The 25659-nt window shown below is 37.3% G+C and overlaps 1 protein-coding gene across 8 annotated transcripts in view; it reads left to right on the top strand.

Moving 5' to 3' along the window:
* The window catches only part of CEP128 (centrosomal protein 128), a 455276-nt gene that overhangs the window by 52060 nt on the left and 377557 nt on the right, over positions 1 to 25659 (top strand). For all 8 annotated transcript variants that reach the window (XM_089908039.1, XM_089908032.1, XM_089908034.1 and 5 more), the window contains one exon: positions 9865 to 9981. In XM_089908039.1, coding sequence (XP_089764165.1) covers positions 9865 to 9981 — 117 coding nt within the window. The remainder of the gene's footprint in view (positions 1 to 9864; positions 9982 to 25659) is intronic.

Raw genomic sequence — 25659 nt, 5'->3', positions numbered from 1 at the left:
GACTTGGTATCATTAGTCTTTCATTAGTAGCCATTATGTTAGGTGCTTACAGTATCTCAGCATGGTTTTATTGGCATTTTCATGATTACTCATGATGCTCAATGATGAGCTCAATGATGAGCATCTTTTCGTATGTTTGTCGGCTATTGGCTAGTTTCTTTTTTGAAATGCCAGTTTGCTTCTTTTGCCCACTTTTTTACTGGCTTGATTGTCTTTTTGTTATTGATTTGTGGGAGGTTTTTATATATTTAGTATACAAGCACTTTGTCAGTTATCCGTATTGCAAATATTGTCTCCTATTCTACAGCTGCTGCTTCTTATTTTTAAAACTCTCTTAATGGAACCTTTTGTTAAAATTTAATTTAGTTCATTTTCCATCTTTTCCCATGTCCCCTGCGTTGGCAGGCAGACTCTCAACCACTGCACCACCAGGGAAGCCCCATTTTTATGATTTTTAAAATTTGTTTCTCCATTTTTCATTTGGAATGTTTTCTTCTGACCTTTCATTTAGTCCCTTTCTTCAGCTGAATCAAATCTATTAAAACCACCCACTGATTTTTATTTTCACTTATTACAATTTCATTTCTAGAATTTTTATTTCTTTTCTTTTTACTTTGTAGTTCTAATCCTCAATCTGTGTATCTGTGTCTCATAACTCCATCATCTGGATCTTCTATAGGTCTGTTTCTATTACGTCTTATTTTCCTGGGATTTTGATTGCATTGTTTTTGCCTTCTGTTTACTTTTGATTGTCTAGTTATTTTTGATGACAGAAACTATTTCATTCTCTTCAAAGTAAACTTGCATAGATAACTTGATAATTACTATGTATGAAAGGACATGTTTCCTTTTGGTTACAGATTAGATTAGGGGCCATAGCACTCATGAATTACCTTATCATTTATTGTTGAGATATTTCAGTGTTAAACTTTAGTGCCAGGTTTCAACTATTTTTGATTCATCCTTCCTGCTACTGTATAGTCCTTCAGGATTCCAGCCCACAGGCTGGGTTGTGGGGATGGAGAAGTTTAACCAGGCACCTCCTTCCTGGGAAGGGCTCTCAACTTGTTTTTCCTCTTTAACCCTATGCATCTGTTGAAAAATTATTAAGCTTCTCAGTGTCTCTGCTGCCTTTTCTGAAATGGGCTGATATTTGAGAGAGAAAGGATAGGGTTTCTTTTTTCTCTTGCATCTTGGTCTCATATGTCTTTATCTCTTTAGCTTTCCAATGCCTTAAAACAGATATTTAAAGTATTATTTCTTGCTATTTAAGTTATTTTCAGTGGAAGGATTGGTCTGAATTATCTAGTCTGTCATTTTTAGAAGTGAAACTCCCTGAATCTTTCTATATCTATCAGATTCCATTACTATGTTTGTGATTCTTAATGCACTTGTATGAGGCTTCTATTACTTGCTACATAGGTATACAACTCGTGAGCATGCTTGTATCGAGGGATTTGATCCAAACTCAGATATCTTCAATGTTCTGCTGAGATCCTTATAGATCTGACTAAGCCGTGGACATATCCAATGGTCATGCTGGTTTTTGACATTGTTAGATAGGTGGGATAGTTTGAGTTTGGGGAGTTTGAAATGCTAATTTGCATAATGCACAGTACATTTTTTAAGTTTCACGTTTTGCCATTTTTACAAGAGGACCTGAGCTACTTCATTTATATTTCTTTCATATAGCAAGTAAAGTTAGCAAGTACTGTCTATATAGTCTAGAGTGTTAATGTGGGTTTAAAATATAACCACTGAGTTCAATCTTAGCAGCTGAATTCAGAGAAAGCCTGAGTTCTCTCATCATTACTATCCATCAAAAATTATCCCACATCAGATAAAAGCTATGATTGCACAGCTATTCCATAGATGTCATACCTCACTAGTGCTCAGTTCTTTGGTGTAATTGGTTTATACAACTTGCTTGTTTACTCAACTGTCCAGTGGGCCCAGCTCATCAGGGCACATCTTTTTATGTTGTCAAAACCTGGAAAATCATACACACCTAACTGTGCACTTGGTTGAATTGTTCATCTGCTAGTTCCTCGCATCAAGTTGTGATGTTACACCTTGTTTTGTGCTTTCTGTAATTTGCTTTCAAAGTAGGGTTGTCTCATAACTGTACAGAGAGCATGTCAAACCTCACATGGGTGTATGTAGTTCTGATTAAGAAACAATTGCCTAATGCAAAACTTAAAAATAATATTGTGGAATTTTAGAAGGTCTTCTGAAGGCCACGTGGTGTTTACTTTCAACCTGTGCAAGGCTTAATATAGATATTGTGACTCACTTATTCCAACTGAAGTCAACATTTACATTTTATAACTGTTTGACATATTGTGTTGTATTTGTGAATTCATGATAGCATGTTGTCAGGGAAGATGCGGTTTTGTTGTTTGAGCATTAAACTTCTCAGAGGCTGCAGCTGTGTTCCCCCCTCCAGGTTTAAGTGTAAAATAAAATTACCAAAGTGATGCACATTCACTGCGGCAAACTTTTAAATATTGTACAAATATATAAAGAAAAATGAATGACTGCTCCTATCTCCCACCAATTTCACTTCCTTTTGGTAACTCCTGTTAATCAGAATTATTGTGCATTATTCTGAGATTGCAATTGTTCATCATGCATTTTCTCAGTAACTAAAATACATCTTGAAAGTTTATAGAACACATTTTTCTTTGAGGGGCAAAAAGTATTCCTATCAAACACGCCAAGATTTAATTTGTTAATCCTTTGGGAATCATAATTTTGTTTGTTCTTTTTTCAAACTGCCCATTGGAAGGGAGATATTATTTATAGCATGATGCTATGGAAAATATTTTCTGTTAACAATTGTGATAATAAACAATATTTTGTGCGCCTCATACCACAGGGGAAATTTTAGTCTATTAGTTGTCTAGGCTTTACCCGCTTGAGTGTGATATGAGTGCATATTAAGTTTGATTATTTATGGAAGAAAAAGACAATTTTATTTTTATTTCTGTAGGAGGGTCACTATTTAAATTAAAAATGTAAACGTGGATCCAGCTACTTCTGGAAGAGTTAATCATAAATTGACTCTAAAAACTTTCTCAACACTGTGTTTAGTCAGATGGTTATTGCACAGATTACAACAGCAGGATAAGTAACAAATACTTACTGGAATGGATTTGTTTTTTTTTTTTTGCGGTACGCGGGCCTCTCGCTGTTGTGGCCTCTCCCATTGCGGAGCACAGGCTCCAGACGCGCAGGCTCAGCGGCCGTGGCTCACGGGCCCAGCCGCTCCACGGCATGTGGGATCTTCCCGGACCGGGGCACGAACCCGTGTCCCCTGCATCGGCAGGCGGACTCTCAACCACTGCGCCACCAGGGAAGCCCTGGAATGTATTTTAAACCAGCAGACATTATTAAAGATCTGAGGGATCAACATATTGAAAAGCCAGAATACAATCCTATAAACAGAATGCTTTTGCTTTTGTTTCACCTCCTTTCATTAAATGCTAACGTTAAAGGTATTCTAATTTTTATTCTGTTATTTTGCTATTTTAATTAATTTAATTAATTTATTTAATAAATATATTTATTTATTTTTGGCTGCATTGGGTCTCCGTTGCTGCACGCAAGCTCTCTCTGGTTGCGGCGAGTGGGGACCACTCTTCCGCCACGGTGCATGGGCCTCTCGTTGTGGAGCACTGGCTCTAGGCATGTGGCTTCAGTAGTTGCCGCACGTGGGCTCAGTAGTTGTGGCTTGTGGGCTGCAGAGCTCAGGCCCAGGAGCTGTAGTACATGGGCTTAGTTGCTCTGCGGCATGTGGTATCTTCCCGGGCCAGAGCTTGAACCCATGTCCCCTGCATTGGGAGACGGATTCTCAACCACTGCGCCACCAGGGAAGTCCCTATTTTGCTATTTTTATAAGTAAATTTAGAGATTCAGGACTTTTTGATATCTTAGTAGTAAATTTGATTGATTGGTACATACTCTGATAAAAACGAATTTTTTAGTATTGGGTGATGTTGTTAATATTTTTCCCTTAGGTCTTACAAATAGAAAGTAAATGTGAGGAGGCAATAATAAATGCAGTCCTTAAAATAATTTTTATTATTGGGAATTATCTTATCATTCAAAAGTTGCAAATATATGCTGTGTCCTTAGGTACAAAGTCCATGCCATTCTGTTTAGAACTGTTTTTACTTGCTCTTGCTTTGGTCTTCCCTGTCTCAGGAAAGGGCATCACAATCCATCCAGTGGTCACCTAGGATTCACTCCACATCTTTTTCTACATACCACACTTCCAATCCATTATCAAATCTTGTCCTTTTTATTTCTGAAATCTTGCTCAATTCTATCTGTATCTGCTTAATACTTCTGTTCAGTCACTTTTTATGAGTTCACTGCAGTAGACTGCATTGAACTTGGTCTCTTACCTCCTACAATTGCGCATATCTGTGCTGACAGTTACCAAGTGATTTTTACTTTTTATTTTATTATTTTTCATTTTATTTTTTATGTTTTGGCTGCGCCACACAGACTTTGGGATTTTAGTTCCCTGACCAGGGATTGAACCTGGGCCCTCAGAAGTGAGAGCGCAGAGTCCTAACCACTGGCCTGCCAGGGAATTCCCCCAAGTGATTTTTAAAAATTGTCATCACAGTGAATTACTCCCATGCTTTTTAAAATCCTACCTGAGCTTTTTCTTTTTCAAATTCCTTAGCATAGCCTATACTGCCTGCATTATCTGGCTTTTTCTATGTTCCTTGAATTTGCCAAACTCATTCCTACCTTACGGTCTTTGCACTGGCTTCACTTTTATTCCCCCAGTTTTTTGCATGGCTAGCTCCCTTTTGTCATTCAAGGCTCCTGTTGAATGTCGCTACCCTGAGAGAGGCCTCTCCTGCTCTCCCTTTTTTGTTATTTAATTGTTAGCAGTTAGCCTAATAAACACACTGTTCTGTATATTGCCTTTTTCACATAATGTATTTTTGAGATTTGAGATTGTTCCATATTAGCCTCTCATGAGCTTCCTAATTCCTTTTCTTTTAATATTTAAAGCATTCTATTGAATGAATGTCCCAAAATTTATTTAACCAGGCTTATATTGATGGACATTTCGGTGGTTTAAATCTTTTCTTTTATACACAGCACTGCAATTATTGATCTTGTACATGTACCATTTTTCACATGGGAAAGTAAATTGGTAGAATAAATTTCTAGAAGTGGATTTACAAGGTTAAAGTCTATGTGCATTTGTAATTTGTTACATACTGCTCAATTTTATAATTAGTATTTTAAATGTCTTCTTTTTAATACTTTCATCTGAGAATTAGCATTTATCTTACTCTTTTCCAAAAAAGGATGAAAGGTGGCTTACCTTAAAATTATAATATGTGTGTTGAAGTTATGTTAGTTCTCATCGGCCCGTTGTATTGAGTTTCTTCTTTCCTTTAGTATCAGATCTGCATCTTCCTTCCCTTATCAGCCCTCTCCACACCCCTGGCAGTTTTATCTAGGCATGTGATTACTCAGGTAGAGATGACATGTCTCAGTTTTCCTGTGTGGCTAAGTCGTGACCATGTGGCTAAGTGTGAGTAAAAGTGGTACATGCAACTTCTGGGTTGTCTCCTTGTAACAAAGCCACTTGTCTGGGACTTTCTTTCTCCTTATGTGGGTTGAAATGGGGATGTAGCATTAACCCAGCTTAAACCAGGCAGGTGAGGATAACTACCTAGGGGTGGTGGAACAAGAGGTGGAAGGAACCTGGACCTCTGAATGACCTTAGGGAGCAGAGTGGCCTGCCAGCTTGTCCTGCTTTCTTCTGGGCTGTAAGATGAGAGAGCACGCATGTAATACTAATCTTATTTTAGCTGATGTATGTTTGATCTTTTTGAGAGAGCCTAGACTGTACCCTAACTGATACAGAATGTAATGTAGACATAGACGAGAAAGAATAGATAAAGAGAAAACTGGAGTTATAGAAATGTGTATTTTAGGTCTTTGGCTGTTGCTGACTTAGTTGGAGTTGGGTAAATCAGTGTATTAGCAGTAGGAAAAGGAAAGTACTTTGAGCATATTGATCTGTCTGGATGATTGGGTCGATAAAGATACTTTGGTGGCCTTACAGGCCACCAGATTATAATTCTACCACTGTTGAAATTCATAAAATACTTCCTGTGTTTATTCATTTTCAATCATGCTAGTTTGTGTATCTGTTTTATTTTTTCCTCAATACTGACTAGCTATAGTGCCTATTCATTTTATTATAGTTTTCTTCAGGCTTGACTGAAACAGAGCAGGATATGACTATTTTCCCATGTTCCGATGGTTGTATAAGGCAGTAGTTGTATTTGCTTAGCATTTTGCCTTCCACTAAGTGCTTCTCTTTGTCAGTTAAGATCAGTTTCAGCCGTAAATAGCTGAAAACCCCAAATAATAGTGATTGGGAAAAAAAGACTAAGTTATTTCTCTCCTGTGGGAAAGTCTGAAGTAGGGAGTTCAGGGTTCCACGTGGTGTGCACTGATCTACAGTATGTAATAGCTTCAGGCTCTTCCTGTCATCCTCTTTTTGTTTTTCCTGCTGTTATGGTCTCAAATTTATGGTCGGAGATGGCAGCATCTGTGTACTAGGCAGCAAGACAGAGGAAGGAATGAGTATGAGAGCAAAAGGCGCCTATGCGCTATCTGTTATGGATAATTTCTTGAAGTTGTCACAACATTTATGCATGTATCCCATTTACCAAAATTTAAGTCACATGGCCAGCTAGCAGCTGCAGAGGCCAGAAAATGTATTGATTATATTTTGTAGCCACCTGTCTAGTTAAAATTCCTTTACCATGGAAGAAATGGGGAGCTGTAATAGTTTGAAATGGAGAACCAAATTCTATGAAATGGATAGCCATTTTGTGGATGGAGTGGAGAATATATATATATTTTTCTTCATCAGACTCTTTATTTCTTGGGTGAGGATTTATTTGAAAACCAATTTAAAATTGCATTAGTCATCTATGGCTGCATAACAAATCTCCCCAAACTCAGTGGCTTAAAACTTCTATTATTTCACAGTTTCTGTGGGTTAGGAATGCAGGCATGGCTTAGCTGGGTTGTTTGGCTCTGGGTCTCTCACAGGCTGCAGTCATCTCAAGCCTTGACTAGAATAGATCTGCTTCCTCGCTCATTCAGTTCCTTGTAGGTTAATGGACTGAAGCATCAAGCATCATGATCTGTTGGTCAGAGGCCTCTTTTGTTTCTTTGACACATGGTTTCTCCACAGAGCATCTCACAACATGGCAGCTTGCTTCATTAGAGCAAGCAAGTGAGAAGGCAAGAGAGAACATGCTAGCAGGATTGAAAGTTAGAATTTTTATAACCTAATCATGGCAGTAACATCTCATCACTGAGATGTTAATATTTAAAAATAAATATTAATTGTTATCCCATTATCAACAGGGAATTATTTTAATCAATTACAGAGAACTATGCCTTTGCTAAAAATGAGGATGTAGATTTGTTGTCATGGAAAGTTGTCTGTGATCGGTGGGAAAAAAAAAATGGAAATATATATATATATATATATATATATATATATATAAACTGAAAAAATCTATAAAATACTATGTATAACAACCAATTTTTGTTTAAAAATTTAAATGAAATTGATATGTGTTTGACTGGTCATACACATATGCATAGAAAAATTTCTGGAAGTATACAACAAAGTACTTAGCATTATTTTTTTCGTGCTAGGTGGTATTAGCAGATTTAAAAAGTTTTTTATTCTATATTTGTTTGTTTATTTTTAATTGTTGTGAAATACATATAACCTAAAATTTACCATCTTATCCATTTTTAAGTGTTCAGTTTAGTAGTGTTATGTACCTTCATGTGGTTGTGCAACCAAATACAGAACTCTTTTAATCTTACAAAACTGAAACTACACCCATTAAACAACTACCTATTCCCCCTTCCCCCAGCCTCTGGCAACTACCATTCTATTTTCTGTTTCTATGGATATGACTATTCTACATACCTGATATAAGTGGAATGATACAGTATTTGTCTTTTTGTGATTGGCTTATCTCACTTAGCATAAGGCCTTCAAGATTCATTCATGTTATAGCAAGTGTAAGGATGTCTTCCTTTTTAAGGCTCGATAATATTCCATTGTATGTATAAACCACATTTGGTTTATCTATTTATCTGTCAATGGACACTTGAGTTGCTTCCGCATTTTGGCTATTGTGGATGATGCTGCTTTGAACATGGGTGTGCGCATATATCCCTCTGAGACCCTGATTTCAGTTCTTTTAGGCATATGCCTAGAAATGGAATTGCTGGATCATATGCTACCTTTGTTTTTATTTTTTAAGGAACCACCGCACTCTTCTCCATAGCGGCCGCCCACTTTTACAAACCACCACCAGTGCGCCAGGGTTTCAGTTCCCCTGCAGCCTCCCCAGCACTTGTTTTCTGTTTTTTGTTAATAGCCATCCTAGTGTGCTTGAGGTGGTTCCCTGTTATTTATTTTTGATAAGTGTTGCTATTACTTTTTATATTGATATTGAACGATAAAGATATTTCCATTTTGTAAAAATGGAATGAATTAACAACTTTTTATTTTTCAGTATTTATTTATAATGTTTTCTATAGCAGCTGGTACTGCCTTTATTTCAGATGCAGTAATAAATTGTTGGGATATTAGGGTTGATTGTTAGGATAAATAAGAAGCTTGATGCTGAAGGCTATTTTGAAGTTTTAGTAAGGCACTGTGAATATCATAGTAAACATCTTAATTGTTTTTCAGCACTCGAAGTTGGAAACCCAAGACTTACCAGTCTTGGTAAATGTTAACTGCTCATTTTTTGATGGAATATTTTTGCTCAGCCTTTATTGACTAATTAAACTTATGTTTACCAATGTCTTTTTAAAAAACAACCTGACTTGAGGTGTAATTTACCATAAAATTAATCTGCTTTAAGTGTAAAATTCAGTGATTTTTAGTGAAGTACTGGGTTGTGCAGCTATCGCCATAATCCAGTTTAGAACATTCCTATTGCCCCAGTAAGATCCCTTGTGACCAGGACCTTTCTTGACTCTATAGAATTTATGGCAAAAGATTTCTTATAACAGGGCTGTATTTATTGCTTCTCTTCTATCTACTGTACCTCCTCTGTGAAATACACACAAATAGTCAAATAGTGTATATTTTATTTAGGGGACTGTATAGTGATGCTTCTGAAGTGTGTTTGCATTTGCACAACTTTTAGCAAGGAAGATCTCACATCAGAGAGAAAATTCTTTCATGTTTATTTTAGAGAGTCCCAATTAAACACTTTGCAGTTTGACTTTAGTTTTTGATCTTTTACAGCTGGTTTATTTTTAGCAGATCATAGTAGCAAAGATTGACAAGCCCTTTCAATTATTTGATGCGTATAAATATCAAAACCTTCCTAGGCAGGTCACGCTCATAGATAATTAAAATGAAAAAGAACTAAATAGATAGAACAGTTTATCATTAACAGAGTAATAAATGCAGTTGTAGGCAAAGTTGGTATTTTTCTTCTAACTCACCAGAGGGCACTATTTTCTAGTTTATTACTTTTAACTCTGATCTTTTGACATATTATATTCTACTTTGGAAAATTTAAGTCCTTTATTGGGATCCAGATTTGGATTAATTGGAGACTAATGACTGTTTGCTATTGCAACTTTCAGTCATTTTTTTTGTGATCTGTTTTATAATAGTGTCATTAAAAAAGGATTCTACAAATAAGCCAATCTTAAATGCTTTAGGCGATAGTGTATCTGGCGTAAAATATCTCTTCAGTTTTAGTCTTTTTTTTTGCCTAACAGTTCTGTAATCTCACTTTTCTCTTCATTCATGTTAAGGTTTCAGATCGGGTAGAGCGACGGCTTCAAGAAATAGAAAGAGAGATGCGTACAGAAAGAGAGCTGGTGGAAAGACGGCAGGATCAACTGGGACTTATTTCTTTGCAGCTACAGGAGGTTTGTGAAAAATACCTTCTCGGAATGTAAATCTTGAGTTTTGGTGGTTATTTAGCTATTGTTAAAATCGTTATAATTCTTTAGTTGTTGCATGTGAAAATATAGTTCAGTCTGTAGAAGTATAGCATATTGGTTATAGTTCATTGTGTGAAGACAAACCTACCTGGTTCAAACCCAGAGTCTACGCCTTACTGGCTGTGTGACCTTGGGCAAGTTCCTTCACTTCTAGGCCCATTTCCTCTGTGGAAAATGGAAATAATAATAGTATTTACTTGATCACATTGGTGCAGGGGTAAATAAGTTAATGTGGGTAAAGCACTTAACGTAGTGTCTAGCATGTGCTGAATACATGTTAACTGGAAGTATAATTATTTGGATTAATTTTCTTTGGTGTGAACTAAACCAGGGGTAAACAAACTGGCCTATGGGCTGAATCTGTCCCATTGCCGATTTTTGTAAATAAAGTTTTATTGAAACGCAGCCACTCCCATTCATTTTCAGTTTGTCTGTGGGTGCTTTTGGGACACACCGTTGGCAGAGTTGAGATGTTGTGAAAAAGACCATATGGCCCACAAAGCTTAAAATTAGTATTGACTGGCCCTTTATAGAAAAAATTTGCAGATCCCTGGCCTAGACTATCATCAAACCAATTCAAAACGGAGGTTACTTACACTTTAGGTAACCTGTTTATTTCGAAATTTTACACTTATGAAGAAGTTGAATAATTAGAACAAAGAATTTCTGTATATCCTTTACCTTGATTCCCCCAGTATTCATATTTTACCAGACTTGCTTTATTGTTTTATATATGTATCTCCATATATATGTATATCTAAAAATTTTTTTGAGCTAGTTGCTGACATGATGTAAATACTTTTAAATCTAAATAATACGGTGTGTACATTCTCTTCTGTAGTCACAGGAAATTAACATTGGGTCAATACTATGATTTAACCTATAGGTTTTTAAAAAATTTTTTATTTTACGTCTTTATTGGAGTATAATTGCTTTACAATGTTGTGTTAGTTTCTGCTGTATAACAGGGTGAATCAACTATATGTATACATATATCTCCATATCCCCTCCGTCTTGAGTCTCCCCCCCAACCCTCCCTATCCCACCCCTCTAGGTGGTCACAAAGCACAGAGCTGATCTCCCTGTGCTATGTGGCTGATTCCCGTTAGCTATCTGTTTTACATTTGGTAGTGTATATATGTCAATGCAACTCTCTCACTTCATCCCATCTTACCCTTCCGCCTCCCCATATCCTCAAGTCCATTCTGTACGTCTGCGTCTTTATTCCTGTCCTACCCCTAGGTTCATCAGAACCCTTCTTTTTCTTCTTTTTTTTAGTTTCCACATATATGTGTTAGCATATGGTATTTGTTTTTCTCTTTCTGACTTACTTCACTCTGTATGAGAGACTCTGTGTCCATCCACCTCACTACAAATAACTCAATTTTGTTTCTTTTTATGGCTGAGTAATATTCCATTGTATATATGTGCCATATCTTTATTCATTCATCTGTCGATGGACACTTGGGTTGCTTCCATGTCTTGGCTATTGTAAATAGTGCTGCAATAAACATTGTGGTACATGTCTCTTTTTGAATTATGGTTTTCTCAGGGTATATGCCCAATAGTGGGATTGCTGGGTCACATGATAGTTCTATTTTAAGTTTTTTAAGGAACCTCCATACTACTCTCCATAGTGGCTGTATCAATTTACATTCCCACCAACGGTGCAAGAGGGTTTGCTTTCTTCCACACCCTCTCCAGGATTTACTGTTTGTAGATTTTTTGATGATGGCCATGCTTACTGTTGTGAGGTGATACCTCATTGTGGTTTTGATGTGCATTTCTCTAATGATTAGTGATGTTGAACATCCTTTCATGTGTTTGTTGGCAATCTGTATATCTTCTTTGGAGAAATGTCAGTTTAGGTCTTCTGCCCATTTTTGGATTGGGTTGTTTGTTTTTTTGATCTTGAGCTGCATGAGCTGCTTGTAAATTTTGGAGAATAGTCCTTTGTCAGTTGCTTCGTTTGCAAATGTTTCTCCCATTCTGAGGGTTGTCTTTTTGTCTTGTTTATGGTTTCCTTTGCTGTGCAGAAGCTTGTAAGTTTTACTAGGTCCCATTTGTTTATTTATTTATTTTTTTCCATTTGCCTAAGAGGTGGGTCAAAAAGGATCTTGCTGTGATTTATGTCATAGAGTGTTCTGCCTATGTTTTCCTCTATGAGTTTTATAATGTCTGGCCTTATATTTAGGTCTTTAATCCATTTTGAGCTTATTTTTGTGTATGGTCTTAGGACGTGTTCTAATTTCATTCTTTTACATATAGCTGCCCAGTTTTCCCAGCACCACTTATTGAAGAGGCTGTCTTTTCTACATTGTATATTCTTGCCTCCTTTCAAAGATAAGGTGACCATATGTGTGTTGGTTTATCTCTGGGCTTTCTATCCTGTTCCATTGATCTATGTTTCTGTTTTCGTGCCAGCACCATATTGTCTTGATTACTGTAGCTTTGTAGTATAGTCTGAAGTTAGGGAGCCTGATTCCTCCAGCTCCTTTTTTTTTTCCTCAAGATTGCTTTGACTATTCGGGGTCTTTTGTGTTTGCATACAAGTTGTGAAATTGTTTGTTTTAGTTCTGTGAAAACTGCCAGTGGTAGTTTGATAGGGATTGCATTGAATCTGTAGAGTGCTTTGGGTAGTATAGTCATTTTCACAATGTTGATTCTTCCAATCCAAGAACATGGTATATCTCTCCGTTGTATCATCTTTAATTTCTTTCATCAGTGTCTTAAGGTTTTCTGCATACAGGTCTTTTGTCTCCTTAGGTAGGTTTATTCCTAGGTATTTTATTCTTCTTGTTGCAGTGGTAAATGGGAGTATTTCCTTAATTTCACTTTCAGATTTTTCATCATTAGTGTATAGGAATGCAAGAGATTTCTGTGCATTAATTTTGTATCCTGCTACTTTACCAAATTCATTGATTAGCCTAGTAGTTTTCTGGTAGCATCTTCAGGATTCTCTATGTATAGTACCATGTCATCTGCAAACAGTGACAGTTTTACTTCTTCTTTTCCCATTTGGATTCCTTTTATTTCTTTTTTCTTCTCTGACTGCTGTGGCTAAAACTTCCAAAACTATGCTGAATAATAGTGGTAAGAGTGAGCAACCATGTCTTGTTCCTGATCTTAAAGGAAATGGTTTCAGTTTTTCACCATTGAGAGCGATGTTGGCTGTGGGTTTGTCATATATGGCCTTTATTATGTTGAGGTAAGTTCCCTCTATGCCTACTTTCTGGAGCGTTTTTATCATAAATGGGTGTTGAATTTTGTCAAGCTTTTTCTGCATCTATTGAGATGATCATATGGTTTTTCTCCTCCGGTTTGTTAATATGGTTTATCACATTGATTGATTTGCCTATATTGAAGAATCCTTGCATTCCTTGGATAAACCCCACTTGATCATGGTGTATGATCCTTTTAATGTGCTGTTGTATTCTATTAGCTAGTATTTTGTTGAGGATTTTTTTCATCGATATTCATCAGTGATATTGGTCTGTAGTTTTCTTTTTTTGTGAGGTCTTTGTCTGATTTTGGTATCAGGGTGATGGTGGCCTCGTAGAGTGAGTTTGGGAGTGTTCCTCCCTCTGCTATATTTTGGAAGAGTTTGAGAAGGATGGGTGTTAGCTCTTCTCTAAATGTTTGATAGAATTCACCTGTGAAGCCATCTGGTCCTGGGCTTTTGTTTGTTGGAAGAGTTTTAATCACAGTTTCAATTTCAGTGCTTGATTGGTCTGTTTATATTTTCTCTTTCTTTGTGGTTCAGTCTCGGAAGCTTGTGCTTTTCTAAGAACTGGTCCATTCCTTCCAGGTTGTCCATTTTATTGGCATAGAGTTGCTTGTAGTAATCTCTCACGATCCTTTGTATTTCTGCAGTGTCAGTTGCTTCTTCTCCTTTTTCATTTCTAATTCTGTTGATCTGAGCCTTCTCCCTTTTTTTCTTGATGAGTCTGGCTAATGGTTATCAATTTTGTTTATCTTCTCAAAAAACCAGCTTTTAGTTTTATTGATCTTTGCTATTGTTTCCTTCATTTCTTTTTCATTTATTTCTGATCTGATCTTTCTGATTTCTTTCCTTCTGCTAATTTTGGGGTTTTTTTGTTCTCTCTCTAATTGCTTTAGGTATAAGTTTAGGTTGTTTATTTGAGATTTTTCTTGTTTTTTGTTTGGTGGGTTTTTACCTTGCTCCTCCTTCTGCTGTGTGTTTCTCTGTCTTCTCAGTTTGCTTAGCTTAGTGTGTTTTGTGTCTCCTCTTCTCAGTCTACAGGTTCATAGTTCCTGTTGTTATTGGTGTCTGCCCCCAGTGGCTAAGGTTGGTCCAGGGGCTTGTGTAGGCTTCCTGGTGGAGGGGACTGGTGCCTGTGTTCTGTTGGGTTGGGCTCGATCTTGTCTTTCTGGTGGGTGGGACCACATCCGGTGGTGTGTTTTGGGGTGTCTGTGAACTTGGTATGATTTTAGGCAGACTCTCTGCTAATGGGTGGGGTTGTGCTCCTATCTTGCTAGTTGTTTGGCATGGAGTGTCCAGCACTGGAGCTTGCTGGCTCTTGAGTAGAGCTGGGTCTTAGCATTGAGATGGAGATCTCTGGGAGAGCTCTTGCCGATTGATATTACGTGGGGTCTGGAGGTCTCTCGTGGTCCAGTGTCCTTAACGTGGCTCTCCCACCTCAGAGGCTCAGGCCTGACAGCAGTTTGGAGCACCAAGACCCTGTCAACCGCATGGCTCAGAAGAAGAGGGAGAAAAACAGAAAGAAAAAATAAAATAATTAAAGTAAAATAATTATTAACATAAAAAATTAAGAAGTAAAGAAAGAAGAAGAGAGCAACCAAACCAATAAACAAGTCCACCAATGATATCAAGTGCTAAAAACTATACTAAGACAAACATAAAAATCAGAAACAAGGCAGTCACAGACAGCAAACCCCAAGTCTACAGTTGCTCCCAAAGTCCACTGCCTCACTTTGGGGATGACTCGTTCTCTATTCAGGTAGTCCACAGATGCAGGGTACATCAAGTTGACTCTGGGGATTTCATCCACTGCTCCTGAGGCTTCACGGAGTAATTTCCCTTCTCTTCTTTGTTTGCGCAGCTCCTGGGGTTCAGCTTCGGTTTTGGCCTCACCTCTGTGTGTGGGCCGCCTAAGGGTGTCTGTTCCCTGCCCGCACGGGAGGGGGTTAAAGGAGCAGCTGATTAGGGGCCTCTGGCTCACTCAGGCCGGGAGGAGGGAGGGGTATGGAATGCGGGGCGAGCCTGTGGCGGCAGAGGCTGGCATGACATTGCAGTAGCCTGGGGCATGCTGTGTGTTCTCCTGTGCTTGCACACAGGATTCGTGGTGGCTGCAGCAGCAGCGTTAGCGTTTCATGCCCATCTCTGGGGTCCGCACTGATAGCTGCGGCTCGTGCCTGTCTCCGAAGATTGTTTAGGCGGTGCTCTGAATCCCCTTTCCTCTCGTGCCCCGAAACGATGGTCTCTTGACTCTTAGACCGTTCCAGACTTTTTCCTGGACTCCCTCTCGGCTAGCTGTGGCACACTAGCCCCCTTCAGGCTGTGTTTATGCAGCCAACCCCAGTCCTCTCCTTGCCGTCTGACCTCTGAAGCCCGAGCCTCAGCTCCTAACCCCCACCCGCCCCGGCGGGTGAACACACAAGCCTCGGGCGGGTGGGTGCTTGTCGGCACCGAACCTCTGTGCGGGAATCTCTCTGCTTTGTCCTTTGCTCCCCTGTTGCTGCGCTCTCCCCTGTGGCTCCAAAGCTTCCCCGCCCACCCCCTGTCTCTGCCAGTGAAGGGGCTTCCTCATGTGTGGAAACCTTTCCTCCTTCACAGCTCCCTCCCACTGGTGCAGGTCCCATCCCTATTCTTTTGTCACTGTTTTTCCTTTTGCCCTACCCAGGTATGTGGGGAGTTTCTTGCCTTTTGGGAAGTCTGAGGTCTTCTGCCAGTGTTCAGTAGGTGTTCTGTAGAAGTTGTTCCACATGTAAATGTACTTTTGATGTATTTTTGGGGAGGAAGGTGATCTCCATGTCTTACTCCTCCACCATCTTGAAGCACCCTCCAACCTATAGGTTTTATTCTAATTTTGCCACTTAAAGTTCTTTTCTGGTCCAAGATACAATACAGGATTACATATAGCATTTGACCATCATGTCTCTTTAGTCTCCTTTAATCTGGAACAGGTTTTCAGTTTTTCTTTGTCATTCATGACCTTGACAATTTTGAAGAGTGCTAGCCAGTTATTTTGTAGAATGTTTTTTGTTTTAGGTTTGTTGATTTTTTTCCTCATGACTAGATTAGGTTATAGGCTGTTGGCAGGAAACCCAGAGAACTGTTGCGTTTTTCCCAGGATATCATATCAGGGGGCATGTAGTGTTGATTTGTCCCAATACTGGTAAAAACTGAACATTGGTTAAGGTGTTGCTTGCCAGGCTTCTGTACTGTGAAGTTACTATATTATACCTTTTAAATTATTTGTCTTATGGGGAGGCTCTTTAAAACTTGAAAATTGCTTATTTCTCATCAAATTTTCACCTACAAATTTTAGCAGCTATTGATGATTCTTTTGTGAAAGTTACTGCTATAGGTGATACTAAACGTGATTTAAAAAATATTCTGTCATTCCTTTCACATTTATTAGTTGGATTCCTACTCTCAGGAAGGGCTTGTCTTTTTCTCCACTCATTCATTCATTCATTCATTATTATTGGTATAGGTTTGTGAATTCTCATTATATTGTTTATGTTTTATAACTGTCCTAGAAAACTTGTGATTCCTTTTAAATGTTTCTTAGATTTATAAAGTGTAAAAAATTAGAAACAGCAAGAAAACCAAAAGATTTAAAAACAAAATGAACGTTTTTTTCTTTTACAAAGTGGTTTTCTCTAAAAGTGATGTTCTACAGATGCACTTATGTGTGCTTGAAGATCATTAACCCTTTTAAATTGACAGATTAAAATTTTTTTTAAGTATTAGGAGACATGCCAGTTGAAAATTAGGAACAAAAATTGCAAACCTGAAATTATAACGTAAGCTGACAGAAAACAAAAGCAGATCTTTCTAAAATTCCATTTCACAAAAGGAAGCATACCCTTGTTAGTTGGTAATTACTTTGAAGAGGATACTTTGTTGAATAATTAGATACAGCATGTGGGTAGCCTTTTTTTTAAACCTTGATTTTTATACGTTTGTTCTCAAAGCACATTGCATCTGGTGAGCATAAGAATAGTACTGAAATGACAATTCTTCTTTTTTGCGAGAGAGAATTAGAGAAGTTTTCCATGCTTATATTCTATTCTCTTTGCAGAATGCACAAAATTACAAAGAAAGAGGGAGAGGAAGATTGCTTCCCACCCCTATTCTTGAGAAACCAGAGCCTGAATATTTGCATTGTAATTGTCAATTTGACTAAAAGCTTGAGCAATGATTTGGAATTCCATCTCTGACAGTACAATAGAGGATCACTATTGATAAGAAATGTTTAATTTCATATTTTGTCACTTTAATATAAGTGGTGACCTATATGCTTTTAATAGGTGGTTTTGGATTAAACAGTGCAATGGAAACTGGAAAGGATTAATTTAGCCTGATGTGTTTTCCTACTCACAAGTTAAGTGGCTTAGACTATTCTGGAAGGGTCACGTTTAGGGAGAGAAAATACTTTGCTTTCTTTTTGTTATTAAAAAATACTTATGGCTATATCTATACTGTATGATAATAGTAATTTATATATTTTGTTTCTGGCTATGGTGAAAAATTGAATCTGTAGGTGAGTAAGTAGGCCTGGACTTTTAGCCACTATGTTCTCCTGCCTCCCTAAAATGTATAATTCAGTGTTAGTGAAAATTATGACATTCAAAAGTCATAATCTCTTAATTAGCAGTAATCATTAAAAATTCCAGAATGTTGGAGATTTCTAGGTGTAATGTATTATAGGGTGTCAATCTGTGGTTTTGGCTAATAAAACTTGCTTCTTTTTAGTGATCTAATGAGGTTCTTAGGTCCTCGGAGCTTTATCTGTTCCCATTTAATGAAAATCACAGTATTAGCCATTGGAAATTGGTTGAGGGAAAGCCACTCTCCTTTTCTTGTTTAGAATTTTTAAAGAATTGTTCACTCTTTTCTGTTCCTTTTTTTCTTCTCCTTCTTTTCTTTCTTCCTGGTCTAAGCAAAAGGGCTAAGCACGTGCTCTGGAATCCACTTCCCTTGGTGAAGCTCAACTACTTATGTGCTACTGCTGGCACATGAATGTCAGATTTTCTTAACTTGGTGAGGGCCTTCCCTGGCCTTCAGAACTCATATATCACATTTTAAACAACATTGTTTTCATTTCTCAGTAGAGGTCTCTTTAGAGAGATGAATGTTTTATTAGTTGTGCAATAATATTCTTTTCACATACCTTTTAAAAAATCTCTCTCTCTATATTTTTAACTAAGGTATAGTTGATTTACAATGTTCTGTTAGTTTCTGGTGTACAGCAAAGTGATTCAGTTATATATATATATATATATATATATATGTATTTTTTTCAGATTATTTTCCATTATAGGTTATTGCAAGATATTGAATATAGTTCCCTGTGCTATACAGCAGGACTTTGTTGTTTATCTATTTTGTATATAGTACTGTGTATCTGTTAATTCGAAACTCCTAATTTATCCGTCCTCTGCCCCCTTTCCCCTTTGGTAACCATAAGTTTGTTTTCTATGTCTGTGAGTCTATTTCTGTTTTATAAATTCATTTGTATCATTTTTCTTTTTTAGATTCCACATATAAGTGATATCAGGTGATATTTGTCTTTCTCAGACTTACTTCACTTAGTACGATAATCTTTAGTTCCATCCATTTTGCTGCAAATGGCATTATTTCATTCTTCTTTATGGTTGAGTAATATTCCATTGTATATGTGTACCACATCTTCTTTATCCATTTCTCTATTGATGGACATTTAGGTTGCTTCCATGTCTTGGCTATTGTAAATAATGCTGCTTTGAACATCGGGGTGCATGTATCTTTTCAAATTAGAGTTTTTGTCTTTTCCAGATATATGGAAAGAGTGGCATTGCTGGACCATATGGTAATGCTACTTTTAGTTTTTTAAGGAACCTCCATACTGTTCTTCATAGTGGCGGTACCAATTTACATTCCCACCAACAATGTAGGAGAAATGTTCCCTTTTCTCCACATTCTATCCAGCATTTATTATTTGTAGACTTTTTGATGATGGCCATTCTGACCGGGATGAGGTGATACCTCATTGTAGTTTTTTTTTTTTTTTTTTGCGGTACGTGGGCCTCTCACTGTTGTGGCCTCTCCTGTTGCGGAGCACAGGCTCCGGACGTGCAGGCTCAGCGGCCATGGCTCACGGGCCCAGCTGCTCCGCGGCATGTGGGATCCTCCCAGACCAGGGCACGAACCTGTATCCCCTGCATCGGCAGGCAGACTCTCAACCACTGCGCCACCAGGGAGTCCCTCGTTGTAGTTTTGATTTGCGTTTCTCTAATAATTAGTGTTGTTGAGCATCTTTTCATGTGTCTGTAGGTAATCTGTTTGTCTTCCTTGGAGAAATGTCTCTTTAGGGCTTCTGCCCAGTTTTTGACTGGGTTGTTTGTTTTTTGGATATTGAGCTGTATGAGCAGTTTGTATATTTTGGAAAATAATCCCCTTTCGGGCGCATCCTTTGCAAATATTTTCTCCCATTCCATAGGTTATATTTTTGTTTTGTTTATGGTTTCCTTTGTTGTGCAAAAGCTTTTAAGTTTAATTAGGTCCCATTAGTTTATTTTTGCTTTTATTTCCATTACTCTAGGAGGCAGATCCAAAAAAATATTGCTGTGATTTATGTGAAAGAGCGTACTGCCTAAGTTTTCCTCTAGGAATTTTAGAGTATCTGTTCCTATTGGGTTGACCAAACAGTTCCTTTGGTTTTTAAAGTAAAAATGAAAGACACATTTTTCATTTTCACCAAGAACTTTATTGAACAACGGATTCACCATTTTGTTCCACTACCTTCTGCCATTTTTTCGTGCAGCTTCATAATTCCATCTTCCTAAAACGTTTTATCTTTTTGAGCAAAGAACTGTTCCAGGTGTTTTTTACAGTCTTCCAGAAAATTGGCATTTTTTCCATTAAGAGAATTCTGTAAAGACCGAAATAAATGGCAATCTGAAGGTGCAATGTCTGGTGAATACGGCAGATGAATCAGAACTTCCCAGCCAAGCTGTAACAGTTTTTGCCTGGTCGTCAAAGAAACATGTTGTCTTGCGGTATCCTGATGGAAGATTATGCGTTTTCTGTTGACTAATTCCAGACGCTTTTCGTCGAGTGCTGCTTTCAGTTGGTCTAATTGGGAGCAGTACTTTTTGGAATTAATCATTTGGTTTTCCGGAAAAAGCTCATAATAGAGGACTCCCTTCCATTCCCACCATGTACACAACTTCACCTTCTTTGGATGAAGACCGGCCTTTGGTGTGGCTGGTGGTGGTTCATTTCACTTGCCCCACCATCTCTTCCGTTCCACATTGTTGTACAGTATCCACTTTTCATTGCCCATCACAATTTGTTTTAAAAACGGAACATTTTCGTTATGTTTAAGTAGAGAATCGCATGGGGAAATATGGTCAAGAAGGTTTATTTTGCTTAGCTTATGTGGAACCCAAACATCAAAGCGATTAACATAACCAAGCTGGTGCAAATGATTTTCAGCGCTTGATTTGGATATTTTGAGTATATGAGCTGTCTCCCATGTGGTGTAATGTTGATTGTTCTCTATAAATGTCTCTATTTGATCGTTATCAACTTCAACTGGTCTACCCGACCCTGGAGCATTGACCAGTGAGAAATCTCCAGCACGAAACTTCGCAAACCACTTTGGACACGTTCACTTAGTCACAGTGCCTTGTCCATACACTGTACAAATCTTTTTCTGTGTTTCAGTTGCATTTTTACCTTTCTTGAAATAATAAATCATAATAGGCTGAAAACATTGTTTCTTTTCTTCCATCTTCAATATTAAAATGGCTACACAAAAATTCACCAGTTTTGGTAAGTTTGTTTTAAAATGCACACTGATATGACAGCTGTCACAATACAGTCTAACAAAATTGTTTCGAATGAAGTTAAAGACAACTAAGTGCTACTGGAGCCATCTTACGGAAAAAAACAAATGCACTTTTTGGTCAACCCAATACATTTAGGTCTTTAATCCATTTTGAGTTTATTTTTGTGTATGGTGTTAGAGAATGTTCAAATTTCATTCTTTTACAGGTAGCTGTCCAATTTTCCCAGCACCACTCATATAGCTCTTTTAAATTTTGAATGGTTGTTCTCTGAACTTTTACTAATTGCATTCAAATATTAAGCCTGTAACCATCAGTCTTTCCTTGTTGAACCAGTGTGAAAACAATAAAGTGTTTGTTTAACATTAGAGTACATTTATCGTATTACAAATTCCTTTTGATCAGACACTTGATAGTAAGGTAACTTTGATTAGTTAAATTTAGCGGCATGAGGTAGGAATGGACATGAAAGAGGTATTTATTAGATGGTAAGCCCAAATCAGAACTCTTTTGCAGGTACAGAATTTACATAAATCTTAGATAACATTTCTGACTCTTGACTATGGCATCTTGGGAATTCCTGACTTGTTTTTCTTATTAGCTCTTTCTTATAAATTGAATGTTATTTGTTCAATTGAATTCCATAAAATGAAAAACATGAGATAAATGTTGGGTGTATATTTGTATATGTTTTTCAGAGCATTTTGTAGCATATTAAAATACTAGTTCCCTGATCTTCCCCCACCAAGAATATTCCATGCTTGCATATAACCTAAAGTGAATCAGGTTCCTTAAGGTTTAAGACTGTTTCGTGGAGAATGGGGCAGGCAGGGCATGGAATCTGAATAGAAGATAGTGAAGTCTAAGTGAGGAATTCAGTGTAATGTGGGAGCTAGGCTCAGTGGTTTTCAGTCTGTGCTCTGATAGAAAACCAGATTATGTGAGTCTCGTCAATAAAATAAGGCCATATACAGAAAAATTAATTGATAGATTTATTTCCCCCAGTATTTTCCTTCATCTTTTGGCATCTATATCAATTGTGAGAAACCTAATGAACAAATAGCTATTCGTTCCTTCCCAGAAATGTCATTGTGGCTCCAGAGATGCTGACTGATATGGCTACTTCAACTAAGAAAAGCCTTGGGTACTGTTTATTAATGTATTTAGTTTGGACTCATTAAGGGAGAAGCTTCCACTGAAGCCAAGAATGTTTTCCTAATGTCCTCTTAATAGCTTTACCATCTCCCTTGAGACTTCTGAGCCAGTTCAGAGGAGATCCTAGTCCGCTAAATGTTTTAACATGGCCTCCTTAACCCTTTCTCCCGCTCTTCCTTTAGAGACTCCCCTACTTGATTTGGAATTATGGAGGCCTTTCTGAGTCTGCTAGATTTTAGACCCCCTTCACTTGCCTTTCCAAGGATGAATTGCAAAACTTTTGTAGGTATGCCCCACATTTTCATATATTTACTTCATAGTATAAGCTTCCCTTTCCCGATTGATATTATTAGATACTTTTTTTTAAGTGCACATTAAATCACCCTCACATTGAACATACCAATAGCCTCCCTGGACGTTGAGAAAAAACAGTGGAATTTACAAGTAAAGGAGAGTTTAAAAGTAAAACACAAGTTCTGAGGAAAGCACAAGGAAAGCTTGGAGGAGGCACCTCAGTTTTGTAATTGTTGGGATATGAGCTGTAGAATTCAGTCCTTTGTCAGGCTTAGGTGACCAGGTGGAGTATAATAGGCAGAGAGTGACCCAGGCAGGGTGACACACAGGGCCCCAGACTAACAAGGGGCTGAAAGCACTGAATATCACACCAGAAAAACCACGTATGTACTACTTTGTAGGAGAACGTGCGTAGCAAGAGAAAATTCAAAAACTTATGCTCTAGTGTTCGTTCTTTAGGGGGTGAAACTGTGTGTGTAGAAGAAATTTGGGCCTTATTTTGAGTCACGATTTTTATTCTTTTAATGAACCTTAATCCCATTGACTATTTTTCTCCTTCTTCTGCAAAGATGGCTTTTTTTCTTTTCACTGTTCAGTTTCTGGTAATATATACTATGTGAGGTGAGGTTTTTAGTCTCAGATTATTACTGTTAATTACCATTTCTTGATGTATTGTTGCTTTTAATTGTACTTGTTTGGAGAATTTTTTATTTCTAGCATTTAACATAGTAGGCTCTTAATAAATATTTGTTGAATTCTTTAAGTAGTGACCGTACTGATGCATTGGTTTTTTAAATAAATTTATCTATTTATTTATTTATATTTTTGGCTGCGTTGAGTCTTCGTTGCTGCGCACGGGCTTTCTCTAGTTGCAGCGAGCAGGGGCTACTCTTCGTCGCGGTGCATGGTCTTCTCATTGTGGTGGCTTTTCTTGCTGCGGAGCACGGGCTCTAGGTGCGTGGGCTTCAGTAGTTGTGGTGTGCGGGCTCAGTAGTTGTGGCTCACGGGCTCTAGAGCGCAGGCTCAGTAGTTGTGCCACACGGGCTTAGTTGCTCCGCAGCATGTGGGATCTTCCTGGACCAGGACTCAAACCTGTGTCCCCTGCACTGGCAGGCGGATTGTTAACCACTATGCCACCAGGGAAGACCCTGATGCATTGTTTTGATCCAATGTTTAACTAGTTTTGTTTCTCATATGGTTGTTTTCTTTTAACATTTGCATTTATAAATGTATTTTATTACATTTATTACATTGTATAAAAAGTATTTTTAATATTTAATTTAAATAAATGCATAACTAAATGTGTTCCTATCATAAATGCTTGTACAAACAGCCTCTTTTTTTAAATGCATCTTTATTTATTTATTTGCTTGGCTCATTTTTTCCGTTTCTTCCCCTCTGTTCTTTTCACCATCAATCACTACCCCTACTCCCTAAAATAAAAAGAACTAGTGTAAACAGCCTGGGATATCCCTTTATATTTTTCTTTGTGCTCTTAATTATCCTGGACAGATACGTATAAACTATTAATATATACACCTTTGTATATATATATATAGGGGCTGTTTTTGGTATGTTTTTATTTTAATAAAAACTGATGACATTGTATATACATTTCTGCATCTTGCTTTCTTCTCTCATCAATACTCTCTGGAAATTCCTCCAACTAGCTGATGTTGTTCCGACTTAATCTTTTATTACCATGGACAGATCTTTTATTATAATAGATGTTACCAGATTATTTTTCCAAATAGTTCTGACTCTCCACGTTTCTGTCAGCAAAATGGCTGAGAGTGGCCCTTTTCCCCGCATTCCTACCGTTAATAGTGGTTATAATTCTTTTTAATTTTTGCCAAGCTGATGAGGATTAAGTGTTAACTCATTTTTATATTTATTTGCATTTCCTATTAGTGAATTTGAACATCTTTTCACAGATTTGCTGGCAGTTTTCATTTGTGCCTATACAGATGGCCTGTTTATAAATTTTGCTCATTTAAAAATACTGGATTATTTGAGTTTTCTTCCAGGAATTTAACTTTTTTAATGGCAGGAGGAAGGAGGCTTAAGTTATTTCTTATGTGACTGATGAGTTGCCTCAGCATCCTTTCTGAATAATGCCTTCTTTTCCCTCTGGTTTAAATGCCTTCTGCTTTACAGTGTTGCATGATATCTGTCTGAGTTCTATGTGCTTTGATCTGTTTGTCTATTCCTGAGCTGATAACATGTTGTCTCCATTATTAGAGCTTTCATTATAATTTGGTAAATGATAATGAAAGTCTCTTGTCATGTTCCATGAAAAATTCTGGGCATTTTGATTGTAATTGTATTAGATATGTAGATTAATTTGAAGAGAAGGTGTTTTCTAATGTTCTTCAGTAATGTTTTATAATTGTCTTATAACAATATCGTACATCTTAGGCTTATTCCTTGGTACCTTATGGTTTTTCTTTTTAATTGTGTGTGGGGGATATTTTCTTTTATTACAACTCTGATTGGTTATTTGTAGTATACAGGAGGGCAGTTGGTTTTGTATGTGGCTCTTTTATCCAGCATTTTTGCTTAATGATCTTATTAGCTCTTATAATTTGTTAGTAGCTTTACTGACATATTGTCTACTGTGTTGCTAATCATATCATTTGAAATTAAAGGCAATTTAATTTCTTCCCTTATAATTCCTCTTTTGTTGTGGTTTTATTGCACTGGCTAGAAACTCAAATGCAATGTTGAATATAAGGAAGGATAGCAAGAATCTTGTTTTACTCTGATATTTATAGAAATGCTTCTAAAGTGTTAACCTCATGGTTTGGTGTTTGCTCCTGGTTTTGAGTGCTATCCTTTATCAGATAGAGAATATTGCCCTCTATTTGTAGGTTGCCAAGAGAGGTTGATTTTTAAAAAAACCATGAATGGGATGTGAAATTTATCAAATATTCTTGCTGCTGTCTTTCTCTTTAAATATTTAAATACATTTGACTCTATCAGTAGATGCTGAGCTCTCCTTGCATTCCTGAGAGCTTTATTTGGCCATAATATATTATTGTTTTGTACATTGCTGAATTAATTTCCTTGTCTTTTCTTTAGTATGTTTATATTTATGATTGAGATCAGTTG

The sequence above is a fragment of the Delphinapterus leucas genome, chromosome 2 (genome assembly GCF_059928025.1).
Source record: "Delphinapterus leucas isolate spDelLeu-1000000601 "Yukka" chromosome 2, BTC_Dleu_Yukka2, whole genome shotgun sequence".
NCBI classification, from domain to species: domain Eukaryota; kingdom Metazoa; phylum Chordata; class Mammalia; order Artiodactyla; family Monodontidae; genus Delphinapterus; species Delphinapterus leucas.
Note: the sequence above shows the minus strand (reverse complement) of the source record. Positions and strands in the feature narration are given on the sequence as shown.